Source organism: Nannospalax galili, unplaced genomic scaffold (genome assembly GCF_000622305.1).
Source record: "Nannospalax galili isolate Female #2095 unplaced genomic scaffold, S.galili_v1.0 scaffold32, whole genome shotgun sequence".
Taxonomy (NCBI): domain Eukaryota; kingdom Metazoa; phylum Chordata; class Mammalia; order Rodentia; family Spalacidae; genus Nannospalax; species Nannospalax galili.
The window spans coordinates 1,537,011-1,551,800 of NW_008335297.1; the positions used below are offsets into that span (position 1 = coordinate 1,537,011).

Sequence of the window (14,790 nt, forward strand, 5' to 3'; positions counted from 1 at the left end):
TGTGTGTGTGTGTGTGTGTGTGTGTGTGTAGGTAGGAAGAAGACAATTAGTGCAAGTCAGTTCTGTCCTTCTACCATGTGGATCCTGGGACTCAAACTCAGGCCTTCAGGCTTGGCAGAAAGTACTTTAACCCTCAGAGCCATTTGACTGATCCCTGTGGTTAATTTTGAATTGATGGTGGTGGCAGGAAAAGAAAACAAAATTATGCTGTTGTGAAGAGTAAAGGAGACTAAAAAGGACAGACAATTAGTGCAAGTCAGTTCTGTCCTTCTACCATGTGGATCCTGGGACTCAAACTCAGGCCTTCAGGCTTGGCAGAAAGTACTTTAACCCTCAGAGCCATTTGACTGATCCCTGTGGTTAATTTTGAATTGATGGTGGTGGCAGGAAAAGAAAACAAAATTATGCTGTTGTGAAGAGTAAAGGAGACTAAAAAGGACAGGCTATAGGTAAAGATATGAAGACCATGAAACCATGGTGGATTCCAGTTTATTCTCATCTCTACTTACAATGTGAAGTCCACCGTGCATTAAGAGGAGCATTTATGAACTCTCAAAGGTGCCATGAAAGGTACCACAGTTTTGGTTATATTTTCAGGGGTCTGATTTGCCCATGGTAAAATAAGGTTTTTTAAAAATAATTTAAAAAGATGGAATGCAAGGAGATTAAAAAATTATAGTATTTTGCATGTTCTGTAAGAGCTGTGCTATTTGTACTAATTAAGCAAACTTCCACCTCCACTTCCTGTCTGAAACAAAGGCAAGAGTTGCACAGGGTGCACACAAACTGAAGGCTCAGACATGACATGGGACAACAGCACCTGCACCAGAATTTTTATGACTCTTTTCTGATTAAAATGGGAGCAACAACATTAAATTAATGAAAAGGCTGTACCGATTAGTATTCAAAGAAGGCTGTCCTTGGACTGAGCAGGAAATAATGCCTTTCATTTCAATGCAAGCTCCTTCACTGCATCCTTAGCTGCATACTGCTAGCTAGGGCAGGGAGGCTACTCCATTCTGAATCACTGTCCCTTGCTTTGAGGAGGTCCCAAGGTCCACAGTGTAGCATTTAACTTCTATTAGTACCTAAAGGGCACAACTGAAGCCCAAACTAGAATGCTGGCGGGCTGCTGCTGTCCAGGTCTCGCCAGTTCCCTGAGCTGATTTGCAGCATGAGGTCAGAAAGACAACTCACCACTCAGCCTTGGAAATTCACAGGAGCTCTGAGAACTCTCAGGTTGGCTCTGCTTCTGTTGCCATGGAAACAGACCACTAAAAATGGGGCATATTCCTTTAAACTGATCATACCTTCACACAGATTCCCCTTTCCTTTTTGCCAAAAGTTAGAAGAAATGTGATGTCCATTTCTCTTGGTACGACAATGTGATATTCAACCAGAGGCAGAGGTCACACTACCCATGCCAGACTGACAGAAGTTCATATGCATTGTCTCACTGGGTGAAATGGTGGGAATAAAGTCCGCAGAGGCATCATGCAGCCTCAGCACTGACAAGAGACCCTGGAAGAGCGGGCTCGTCTACCTACTCGCCTGACACAAGTGAAATACCAAGTTAGGACAAGGCTTCATCGGTTGCTCCTGGCTTTTTTCCCAAACAATTTTTAATCTGAAGGATCACAAAGTTCTACATTTGAACTTTTAGATCTCTTATCTACCTGGTTCCAAAGGAATATAACGTTTATTTTTCTTACTTTGGGGATATGAAAATTCAACATTCCTCTGCTGTCTGAGAAGTCCAGCGGGGAACTCTGAGAAGCAGTGCTGGTTAAACCGCCACTCCTGAATTCTGCAGTGGCAAAGTGTGCATTGCCTAACAGATTCTGCAGGTTTTTTTTCTTTTTTTTTTTAGTGTAAATTTCTAAGGTGGGCTTGCTGAACAAAAGAACAGCAAAGAACTAAACAGGAAAATGGAAATGTTGTTTATCTTCATTTTTCTCCAGAACAGCAAAGTATAGGCTGTTTTACTGAGTTACCCAATCCAAACTCAGTCCTTGGCTTCTCTTTCCATTCTGTGGGTTCAGGAATGTGTCTGACACTCTGTCTCTTGTATGTAAACATGTAAGTATATACACTTACATATGTGTATACTCATATATCTAGCCATGCTCATATTTATATATACACCAAAGAATAGAGACAAGCGAAAACTGTCATGATGTATGCTATGCAAACAGCATGGCAATAAGCACGAAGATCTAGGTGATGCACTGAGCAGCGTGTGTGCCCTGGAGGGTCACCCCTTTGTCCTTTGTCATACACAACAGTCTACTACTCTTCTGGTATTAAAATGGCATGGCATGTTTTGTAAAAAGCAGTATAAGTAGAAAGATTTTTGATGTTTGTTGCTTAGATTAATTTTTAAAATATTATTATTATTATTATTATTATTATTATTATTATGTGTATGAGTGTTATGCCTGCATGTAGGTAAGTGCACCCGTGTTGTGCAATGCCCGTGGAGGACAGAAGAGGCTGTCAGATCCCCCTGGAACTGTAGTTACAGACAGTTGTTAGCTGCCATGTGGGTGCCGGGATTTGAACCCAGGTCTTCTGCAAGAACAGTAAATGTTCTTAACCACTAAGCCATTTCTCCAGCCCTTGTTGCTTAGATTATAAGATGGATGACCTATTGGCTGTGCTCTTCTGATTCAACTAAATAAGAAAAAAATGCAACTCTAGCCAACGAATGAGGATGCTGGAACTCACAGTGTCCATTTATGGCTCTAGCTAAGAAATGCATTTAAGGGGTGGGTGTGGTGGAGCATGCCTTTATTCACAGCACTCAGTAGGCAGAGGCTGGCAGATCTCTGTGAGTTCAAGGCCAGTGTGGTTGCCTTGTAGCCCGTTGCTGGCCTGGAACTCACTATGTAGATTAGGCTGGCCTCAATCTCACAGAGATCTGCCTGCCTCTGCCTACCAAGTGCTGGGATTAAAGGCATGCACCACCACGCCTGGCTAGAGAAATGTATTTACAGTAACTAAAGGAAGGCACCAAAGATACCTCTCAGAAATAGTACCCAGCTGGGGAATCTGCCCCTATTTTCTCTTGCTTCAGCAGCCTAGAAAAGGGTCTGACTTTGCTCCAAGCTGGAAGGGGAGCTCAGCATGTTCTAACCCAAGGAGGGCTTCCTGGGCCCTAGTCTACACTGGGAGGTGCCCTGCCATCATCTCGTGTACTCTTCCCAGCAGTCCCACGAAGTGGTTACCAATATCCATTTTTAGAGAGAAATTAAGCCCTCACTCATTATTACATGCAAACTAACGAGAAACAGAGCCAAAATTAGGGAGAGAAATATAGCAGTTTCTACAGGTAATTTTTCTTAAAAAATTAGCACATTAAAGAAATATCTCCCGATATTCTAAAGTATTAAGCTTTGGCTGTGGTCCTGACCTCCCTCAACAAAGCTGTTACTCACATTGACTGTATTTACTGAAGTCTTGTATAATTCCAACAGAAAAAGCTACATATACCAATAATAATTCACCAGTGCTACAGGTTGACTTGTGCCCCTTTCGGATTCACAGGAGACTCTCTAGAGACCTTGAGATCTTTAGGAGGTAATGTCAAATGGGGTCACAAAGGTGGGATCCTCAGACAGTAGGATTAGTGTCCTAAGAGAAGACCCTGGAGCTGGCTTGCTGATTCTCTCCCTGTGCACTCACTGGGAAAGGGCCATGCAAGCACACAGAAAAGCTATAGGACAAGAAGAGAGCCCTCACCAGAAACCCTGCTGGGCTCCCAGCCTCCAGAGCTGTGGGAAAGGTAATTCTGCTGTTGAAGACATTAGTCTGTGGTACTTTGTTATGAACGCAATCTGAGCTTGGAAGACACAAAGAAACTCTGGGCTGATCTTTGCTATTCAGAAGCCTACTTTAAAACAAACTAAATAAAACATCCTCATAAAGTCACCATTAGGGAACAACTGAAAACCCAAAGCTCTGAACATATCTGTGTTTTTCTAAAGCTTTTAAATAAAAGCAGACTGGTGTTATAACAATCTGTCACATTTCTGTGGTGAGATGGCATGTAAAACAGCAATCCCCCCTTTCACCCCAGTTCTACGTGTGTTCTTCCACAGGGCTGAGGGGTGATTCTGGTATGTTTTTGTTTTGAGGGATGAGTGAAATCAGAGCAGCCCCAGCAGCCCCAGCATATGTCCCTGATGACCAACCCCAGGAGATGGAGCCTGCTCTGAGGGAGAAGCTCACGGCCAGGGCCATGAGCTCTGAACATAGACAACAGACTCAGTCCTTTCCCTCTGAGACTTAGAGTCCAGAACAAAATGCGCATTTAAAGAAATGATGCTGATGGACAAATAGGAGGACTACAAGGTAAGTGTGAGGAGGATGGGAGCACAGACGGGTCCCTGTAGCAGTGGCTGGCTCCTGGAGTGAAACTGTGAAGGTTAGGGGCTGAGCTGTGGTAGTTCAGGCCATGGGCCCTGGGCCGAGACAGGCCTTCTAAGAGAACAGTGCTGGAAGGAGGAGAGAGAAGCCCTGAAAACAGGAGCAGGCCTTTGACACTTGGGGTCTGGGTTTTGGTGCCACCCCACATGCTAAGCAATATGCACAGTTGAGCCATACTGCACTTGCCCATAATGGCTCTTGCGATTGGTGGTGGCACAGGACTGTGGGAAGGGAAGGAAGGTCCGCTCTGAGGCCGCCTCTGCCTAAGCAGATTCCTCTGAAGGCTGGGCCACAGTGCTGCAGTGCTGTGAGGAGATGATGTGTTTCTGAGGAAGGACTGACAGACTCGGTGACAGATGAGGTCAGGGAAGGAGTCCAGATTCACGCCACTCTTGGCATGAGCCACTGGTTGGATAGAGGTGACGTTGACAGAGATGGGAAAGCCTGGAAGAATAAGTGTGGTGTGAGAAATAAGACCCCCTGGGGGACATCCGGAGGCGGAAAATGGTGCATCTGCAGGGGACTGCATTCCCAATCTTAACTGCTGGCCCATTTGGATCAAAGCACACACACTGTTTTTCTGGGGTCTTTTTTGTGCGTATTTAAACTTTTATATTATTGTTTAGTTTCTCAACCTTTAGGCTTAGAAGCTTTTAGAATGTAGTGGGTTACTGGGCTGGAGAGATGGCTCAGCGGTTAATAACGCTGGTTGTTCTTGCAGAAGACCTGGGTTCGAATCCCAGCATCCACAATAGCAGCTAACAACTGTCCATAACTCCAGTTCCAGGGGGATCCAACAGCCTCTTCTGTCCTCTATGGCAGGCAGGCAATACACACATACACGTAAAATAAAAATAATAAAATATTGAAAAAAAAAAAGAATGCAGTGGCTTACAGAGATTTACAATGCCCACCATGGTACTATGTGGAAAGCATTCACTTTTTTGCTAAATAATATGATTTTTAATAAAATTAAACTATATAACCCATTAAAAAAATATTGACTCTTGGGCCAGGTATGGTAGCATACACCTTTAATCCCAGTACTAGGGAGGCAGAGGCAGGCTGATCTCTGTGAAGTTGGCCTCACAGAGGGTTGGCCTAGATAGTGACCTCCAGGCCAGCTGGGGCTACAGGGAGGCCTTGTCTCAAACAAAAACAAAAAACTCCAAAATACTGAATCATGTCTGGGGAAGACATCTTTTACTCACTCATATATACATGCTATTTGGATATGAAATTTTATCTTTTCAAATTTACTCTACTGATTATTAATTTAGTGGTAACTCACATATACATACATGGTATTTTATTACTCTTATTTTATGTGTATGAGTGTATTGCCTGCATGTGTACAAGTATACCTGTGTTGTGCAGAGCCCAGGGAGGTCAGAAGAAGGTGTCAGATCCCCTGGAACTGGAGTTACAGATGGTTGTTAGCTGCCATGTGGGTGCTGGGAATCAAACCCAGATCCTCTGCAAGAACAGTCAGTGCTTTAAACCATGGAGGCATCTCTCCAGCCCCAAACACACTTTAAAAATTTTTTTTGATTACTTTTACTTCATATGTATGAACGGATATAAATGCACCACATGTGTGCAATGTCTGCAGATACTAGAAGAGGGCATTGGATTCCTTGGAACTGGAGTTAATAGTTGTTAGCTACCTTGTGGGTGCTGGGAACTGAACCTGGGTTCTCTGCAAGAGCAGCCAGTGTTCTTAACTCTTTTAGTTATATAGAAGGCTTTATAATATTATTTTGTTTTAACTGACCATCTATTTATCTGTTTCTCCCACTATGGCTCAAGAAATTATTGCTGAAACACCAACAGATTTAGAATTCCACTGTTGTAGTTGGTTATCTACTTTAAAGATTACTAAATGTAGCATATCAGAAAAGCTGGAAGTGGCAGATGAAAAAAATCAAGTGTTAAACACTAATTCTGTATAGTAAAGTGGGAATGATCTCAGGGTTATTCTGTGCTTGGGCAAGAGGTCCTACCCTCTCAGCAGTGCCTTCCTGACACTGGGCCAACTGAATTCACATCTGAAGGTAATAGTTCAAACTACATTCTGTTTAGGAAGGTAAGGTGGATACCATTCTTTAACTATCTGCCACGAGACTGGGGATGTAGCTCAGTGGTACAATCACAGGCAAGGTCCTAGGTTTAATTCCCACATGGCAAAAAATATAAGCAATAAATATTTGCTGCATAATAATGAGTCTATGAGATGCAGGACTTGGAGGTGAGGAATAAAGTGGGCCAGATGACATGTCTCCAAGAAACATTATGATCTACCTGTGATGGCAGAACAGATGTATGTGACAATGGTCTCTGGTGAAATGCCAACAATGACCCAGGTTAAGTACTGGGATATGCAGGACATAAATATTTAGAGATGCTGAAATGTGTGACTTAAAATTTTTAAGACAGAGATGTATTACTTAGTCCAGGCGAAGTCAAACTTGTGGCACTTCCTGCCCTCACCTCCAAAATGCTAGGATTACTGACTGATTTTCTTTAGGAATGAGCACAAGAATTGGGTGTTAGGAGGATGTGGCCTGTAAATCTGGGGGACAGGAAAGTGAGGGGTGTGCCATCTAGCAGATGTGTCTGTGAGGATGAAATTGTACCCACAGCAGCTGCCAGGCACTGGTGGCTGCTGGAGTCATTAAAATGAGGTACAGTGACTGAAAAGCTGAAGCTTTGAAAATTTTATTTCATTTAATTAAAAAAACCAAATTTTGGGGGGGAAGTAGTCTTACCATACTGCTCAGGTTGGTCTTGAAATCCTGGATTTATATCCTGGGCAGTGGCACTATACGTATGAGCCACTGAAATGGCTTCGTTTCAATTATTTTAAATTTAAACTGCTACATGTGTCTGATGGACAACACAGGTAGAATTTCATATGAGCTCATGTCTATCACATAAAAGGTGTTTGCTTTGACAGCTATTTATTTATTCAATATTTCCGGTTTGGATTATCTAGAATATTTTAGACTTTTTTTTCTTAAATACGTCTCCAATAGATACATTCTAATATGACATACTAGATTATCATTTTGCTTCCTAGGCAAACTACCACAAACTTTCGCACATTTTATCTCAGTTTTCTATACCTAGGCAGAAGAGGGAACATGGTCCCCCTGATCTGTAACTCTCCCCCTACAACCTCTGACCCACGCCCAATAGACAGATGCTTAAGGTACTCCAACCCATGTGGCTGGGTAGGAAATGAACTGAGTGGTTAAAACATTGCATTTTGGGACTGTGGGAGCACTTTCAGTCAAAGTAATTAGTATATAATCCAGTTTTCTTTCTATGATACTTCATTTTCTACAGTAGAGAGCTCTTCATCTCAAACTTGGATTCTTCCTCTCTAATCACATTTGATAACATTTTGCTTTTGATAAATACAAGAGACAACTGGCTGCAGCTACAGCACCGGTATTAGGACCCATCCAGCTAATGATGAGGCATAGAGATGCTTATCTGAATTAAGGTACCCTCACTTACTGTTTCAAGAAATTCATATGAACAATTCTAATGTTGTTGAGACAGCCACTTGTAATAACCCTCTTAGTTGTAGATTTAGAAATTAAGTTTACATCTCATGTGTGCTTAGCATAAACAGAAAATGTTGCTGGGTGTGGTGGCGCATGCCTTTAATCCCAGCATTCAGGACGCAGAAGCAGGTGGATCTCTGTGAGCTCAAGGCCAGCCTGGTCTACATAGTGAGTTTCAGGACAGCTGGAGCTACAGGGAGACCCTGTCTCAAAAAGACAAAAAAATAAAAAAAGAAAAGAAAAGAAAATGTTCAAAGCCTTTGTACAGAAGTTAAAAGTTGAGATTCTCTATTGCTGTTCTGACAAAAGAAACTGGTCTGAAGAGAATGTTCTATTTTGACTTTGTTCAGGGGGAATGAATGATGGTTACTGTTATTCTCATCCACAGCAGAAAGTCATCATTTCTCAACGACACACATTGATTGGTATTTACCAAAATGTTTCTATAACTCTGAGCATTAACAGAGTGTGTGATGGCAAGTTTTATTGCTTAGATGATTCCCTGGTATGCTACAACAACTGTTAATGGGTGATTGGTACTTGGAACTTTTTCTTGGACTGGGGGTGTGGTTCAGTGGAATAACACTTATGGAACATGTGCAAGACCCTGGGTGAGAATGGGGGGGTATCTGTTTTACATACTACTAATTTTTCTTGTTGATGTATTACAAAAAAGTCTCTGAAATTTTATTTATTTATTTATTTATTTATTTATTTATTTATTTATTTATTTATTTATGTGTGTGTGTGTCTGTGTGTCTGTGTCTCTCTGTGTGTGTAGGGCAGAGGACAATTTGTAGGAGGCAGTTCTTTCTTCCTACCCTCCCACCATGTGGGTCCCAGGGATCAAATTCAGGTTATCAGGCTCAGTGGCAAGTGCCTTTATACACCAAACCATCTTGCTGGTTCCATATTACAAAACAAAACAAAAAAACAAAACACTCCACCCCCCAAAAAACTTAAATCTTATGATTTGGTTACAAAGTCTGAATCCCCTTCTGTGGCCCCATAATAATTTCAGCAAATCAGCAATGTCAACAGTTACAGGAATTGGAAAATACTTCAGTACAAGCAAGTCAGTCATCACTTGAAAGGCAGAGCAACCCCTAGTTCCTTACAGCAGACAAAAGTCAGCAACACCAGAAAGATCAGACTGGTGTTTATGCGATTAGAACCAGATGAACCAAAATGTACTCTCCATTCATTGTCTAGAAGCTTATGATTCAGATGTTGGATTTTTTCCCCTTTTCCTTCTCTCTCTCTCTCTCTCTCTCTCTCTCTCTCTCTCTCTCTCTCTCATTTTTTTGGTCTTTTGAGACAGGGTCTCCCTGTAGCCCCAGCTGTTCTGGAACTCACTATGTAGACGACCAGGCTGGCCTCAAACTCACAGAGACCCACCTGCCTCTGGCTCCCTAGTGCTGGGACTAAACGCTTGTGCCACCACACCTGGCTTGATTCAGATATTTAAAGGAACTCTAGAGGTTGCTTTTCAAAGACACAAAACCAACTTTGTTAAAAACAGGCAGAAAATTAAATAGCACTGATGTAAATTATAATAAGTATTTAAATATAAGTGCCTCTTAACACAAGGGACATAAATTATTAGGCATTATTAGTAATCATCTATGCATTTGTTTCTTTTGACCAAACAGCATAGGATTTATTGAGACTGGAGGGTATTTTCATTGACGGTCCAATCAAAGATGTCTGAATATCTGCTGTCAGGTCAATCACCTCTCACGGAGTCATCCAGCCAGTGTATGAACCAGTGCTTAAAAGAAGATGCTGCTCGGCAGGTGCTGGCCCCCATGTTACAGTCCGTCAGTCTAACTGGGCTGACTGTGATCTGCACGTGTGGGTGGTACTGGGACACATTGAGTTTCAGGACTCAGTTCTTCATAGGAATACATTATTTTCAAAAAGGAAGCTTTCTATAAAATTTCTCTTTTTCTATTCTGACTAAACCTATATCTGAGGCAGGAGATCACCTTTGATAATGGTATCTGTATTATTTTACCCACAGCCCCTATTATAGAAAACAAGTAGAAATACCTAATGTGTTAAGATAAAAATGAAAACCCAGTTCAATACAATTCTAGTCAGACATGAATTTTACCACAAGCCATTTCTGTGGAATACTCTAAAACATGAAAGTTCCTTCCTTACCTCTAGGAATTTACATGTCAGTGGTATATAAACCATTTCTCTACATTAAAATGTATGCTGGATTCTAAAACTTAACTTCTACATAGAAGCAAATAGTAACAAAGTATTTAAAATGAGGAAGAAGAGAAATTTGAAACTGATATTAGGCCCAGCCTCTCAAATAAACAATGTACCAACTAGGACATTAAAGCTCAGAGCAGTGAACATGACCAGGGTCACAAAAGTAAATGTGCCTGGGTTTGAACCTGAGGACAGCTCCCTGTGCAGTTTGTCTTCTGCTCATTCTACACTGTACTGTTTATCACACTTGATAAACCTCAGAATTGTCAGGAGAGAATCTCTACATTATGTAAGCATCTCAACTACTCTGCCATTCTTTGGACAAATCCCCTACCACATATGTATGTATGTTTGTATGTATGTATGGTGCTGGGAATCAAGCTATGGACTTTGACATGCTAGGGACATGTTCTACACTGAGCTACATTCCGTAGACCCTGGCTTTATATATTTAATGCTTCTTTCCTATGCTCCTTAAACCACACTCTGCTGTCCTGACATCTTTTTATTTCTCCTATTTCACCTAACCTACCTGATTTTTCAAGCACACAGAGCTGTTTTAAATACATGGCACTGATAGGAGCTTTATACTTAAACTTGGGTTAAATGACAGAAAGAGAATTCTTAAACTGTTTAAAATGAATTACTTAAAAAATTTAGCCCCCCCCCACTCCCCATGAGTCTCCACATGTCCTAAAAACTCAACTGGTATTTATCTTCTACCAATCTACAGTAATGCACACTGTGTACAAGCAGAGCCCACCCGTTGCTCAGTTTGCAGAGGTAGCTATTTATATTTCATTGTGTACCATTTGTTGTGACCAAGGTGTTTTTCCTATCCATTCCTAAAAGTAGTTCAACTCTGGCTGGTCCAACTATTGTTCTACTTATCTTTAAAAATCTGTAGCACCCCACCACATTTTCACACTTTAAATATCTGAGAGAAAAAAGGGTGGAATATCCTTTTGGAGGAAGCTCATGGCACTACTTGGGCAATCAAGTACCCAGACAGTCTGGGTCTCTGTAGGATGAACAGTAGCTGGAGGGAAGAGGAGAGGTCAGCAGACAGAGGTGAGAGCAGAGAGAAGGAAAAGCCTTCCATGGAGAACTAGAAAACCAGTTTTCAGATTGCATAGGCATTGGCAAGGTGACACCCAAATCTCAAATCGAGGAAAGACTTGTTCTCTGCAGACCCAGACTTCTTCAACCACGGCTCTTGCTCTGGGCTGCAACGGCAAAGCAAGCTGTGCAGTGGGCTTGCTGCCTTCAGTGTGCCAGGGCAGGAGCCAGCAATGCCCAGACTCCTGGCCATTTTCCCAAACAGTGAAGCACCAGTGCAGTGCTCACTGACAATAATGACTAACAGTATTCTCAAGTGAATTTGCTTTTTTTTTTTTAAAATCAAGCCATACAACATGCTTTTAAAATACCGATGCAATGCGCATCATAATTGATTGACTCATCATTTTAGGATTCAATTAAGAGGGAGCCAACTAGCTTTCTGTCTCTAAACAATAAAAAATTAACATGTTAATAGGGAAAATTAATTTTCCTGGGATTATGTGCTTGTAAACCTAAAACAAAGCAGTGTTCCGACTAATACTGAAAAGGAAATGGCCTCTCCAAATTACCATGGGGTGGGAGAGACTCCAGAACTGGAGAAAATATACAAACAAGTATGGACAGATTCACTGAATCAGGACTGACTTCTTAAGTTCCCTTACCATATCAATTAGCATCAGTTAATGCAAAACCCCTGGTGTCCTATCAGCTAATGCCTCTTTAGTAGCAGCATTAAGCCATCACTGCACAGAACCTGGACTAAGGGCTACAGTGAACAGAGAGCAGACACACGGATGGTAAGCAGACATACACGGGGGCCGGCCGGGTGACCAGAGAAGGAACTTGGCTGTCTTGCCCTGTCCACAGACAGACTGACCTTCCTTGAGACTTTTCTGGTTGCTTCCCTCAAGGCATTCCTTTTCTTTGAAAGGTTCGAAATCCTCGGCAGTTAAAATCTCTGGGAAGCCCTGTTGCTGCTTCTTGGAGCTATCGATCATGGTGAGAAGCTTCTGGAGACACAGGCAGCATCCAGGGGGAGAGGGCTCGCTTTGCAGGACAGCAGACAGCACGGTGCTCAGGATCCTCTAGTCTCTGGGTCAGTCCTCACAAAACCCCAAATCACTGTGCAATTAAGTCTCTAAGTGGCTGAAGGCAGCCATTCCCCTGGAGTTCCCAGCATGACCTGCAGACACACTCCTGCGGCTGGGAGTCCTTAACTCTCCCACGTCGTCGGAGGGAGGCAGAGCCTGTGAGGCACGACTCTAAGATCCCACCCCCTTTCCCAGCCAGCCCCCTTCCCTTTACCATTCCAGCTTCCCCCGTACTGGCTGCTTCCATCTGCAGCTAGATGGTCCCAATCATCTGACGAGCACTGACTCAAGCAGTTAAAAATAAATCCTCTAGCTGTTAAGAGAAGACTTTCCTGATACCTAAGAAGACAAATTGCTGCCTGTGGTCTCTCTATAAACAAAGCCGCGGGCTATGGAAATACTTTATATTGGCCAGACAAGCACATTCATTACTCATTAAGTTCTCCAGCTAAACAAACGACAGGCAAGGGAGTCCAAAGGAAGGGGGCCTTATCGCAGAGAGGCAGCACGCTGAATAAACATGCTACTAGCATATCTGGATGGGAAGCAGCACCTCACTCCCCACGTTCTGGGGCCTGTTGTGCTGTTTGCTGCACAGGGCTCCCGCTCCCTGGCAGAGCCAATACTCTTTGTAACCAGGAAATGCGCTGCAACTGCAGTTTCCCCTGCATCCAGAACCTGAGCAGCACTTTGTCTGTGTGCCACTAGTGGGCTGAGTGAGCTGACAGCGCCATGATTTCTTTTAAGGAAAATTCTTCTCCCAAGTATAAAGCAATGCCACAGAGAGCTGCTACTTCTTAGGCTCAACCAGTGACCAGTCAGAGTTTAATTTCACAGGAGCCATCAATGATCAGCACTTCCTCTGCAAGTCACTGCTGCTCACAGCACACAGGGGATGCTGCTTGGAGGAAATCTTTAGGTATGAAAATTCTAGGAAATGCAGAGACAAGATTCTTTCCATATACACAAATATATACCAGTATTCACAATAACCTGATATTTAAAGGAGTTCAAAGTATACACCTTTGCATCGAGCTCCCATAAAGCACCCAAAGAACAGCAGGCCAATTTGTTTCCTTCACTTTCTTCATAACTAATATTCAGCGAAGTGTCTGGAGTGAGTTTTCAGCTTGTGCATGAGTGAGTGAAGAACTATAGCAGAACAAGAAAACAGCTGCTGACACTGAGCTCTAAAGGGATCCTAGACCAATGACCAAGAGGTACTTACTGGATTTGAGTAACTAAATGTTCTCTAAAGGAAGCACATTTCTCTTTAAGAGAAAACACACACACACACACACACACACACACACACACACACACACACACATATTTTAGTTACACACATGGCAGAGTGTCTTTGTGGGCTGAAGAAAGGTTTACATGTTTACAGCCAGGAGAAACCAGTATGATTTTCCCTGCTTACATATGGACAGGGACTGGACGAAGCATCCTGTCCTTTGTCTCTGGTTCCAAGGCTGGTGTGCAGTAAACCCACATTGCTCTACAAAGATTGATATCTACCCTTCTGCATGTCTGGAGAACAGGATTACACAACACATATTTCTTGTCAACTGAGCTTCCTTCTGAAGCAACAGAAGCCATCCAGGGCAATCTAAACCTCTGCAGGAACTCATGGAGGCGCCTAGCACACTGCTCACATACCCTCAAGCAAGCCTTCAACTGCTGTCTCCTGTCCTAGGACCTATTCTCCAAATAAACCATTCCTGCTTCCAAATGAGTAATAAGGGGTAACTATCATTTTTCTTTAGGTTGATCACTTAATTAGATGTTTTGCAAAGATGCGCTTGTGTTATCTCTGCAGTTCTGCTGACCTCTGTGGTGACTTGCACATCACAGACATTTGACAAATTTAAGGGGCAGGCTTGGAACTTAGCCAAAGTTTTAGTTCTCCAAAGTCCAAGTCTTCCTACTGCACTGTACTTTCTGCTTTCTTCTAGAACATGCCCCAGGTCTATGCTTTAGTTGGAGCTCTAGACAACTTTAAGAGCAGAAGCCATAATGTTTATGGCCTCTAAGTAACTCTACTCCTGGGAGAGAAAGGAGAGCCAAAACGATCACAGTAGGCTGATTTTTTCAAAAGCACTTTTAAACAATTTTTAAACTTTATTTTTATTTTACATGTATGAGTGTTCTGCCTGCATGTAACTGTACTACATGTATGCAATGTCCATGGAGGCCAGAAGACGGCAGCAAATCCCCTGAAACTGGAGTTACAGATGGCTGCTAGCTGTCATGTGAATGCTGGGAACCAAACCCAGGTCTTCTGTAGGAGCAGCCAATGATTTTAACTGCTGAGCTACCTCTCCAGCCCCTAGAAAAGCATTTTAACTTTTTGTGAAAAAGTAAAACTTTAGTTCTTACTATGTGCCACAGTCTAAGTGATATAT

At 42.5% G+C, this 14,790-nt stretch overlaps 1 protein-coding gene across 6 annotated transcripts in view; it reads right to left on the bottom strand.

The window, feature by feature from the left end:
* The window catches only part of Mrtfb (myocardin related transcription factor B), a 199,837-nt gene that overhangs the window by 74,532 nt on the left and 110,515 nt on the right, over positions 1 to 14,790 (bottom strand). The window contains exon 1 of one of the 6 annotated variants that reach the window (XM_017797354.2): positions 12,166 to 12,532. The exons of the other annotated variants lie outside the window; for them this stretch is intronic. Within the exon in view, the coding sequence (XP_017652843.1) occupies positions 12,166 to 12,286 (121 nt within the window). The 5' untranslated portion in view covers positions 12,287 to 12,532. Of the gene's footprint in view, positions 1 to 12,165; positions 12,533 to 14,790 lie in introns of those variants that run through there. 6 annotated transcript variants of the gene reach the window in all.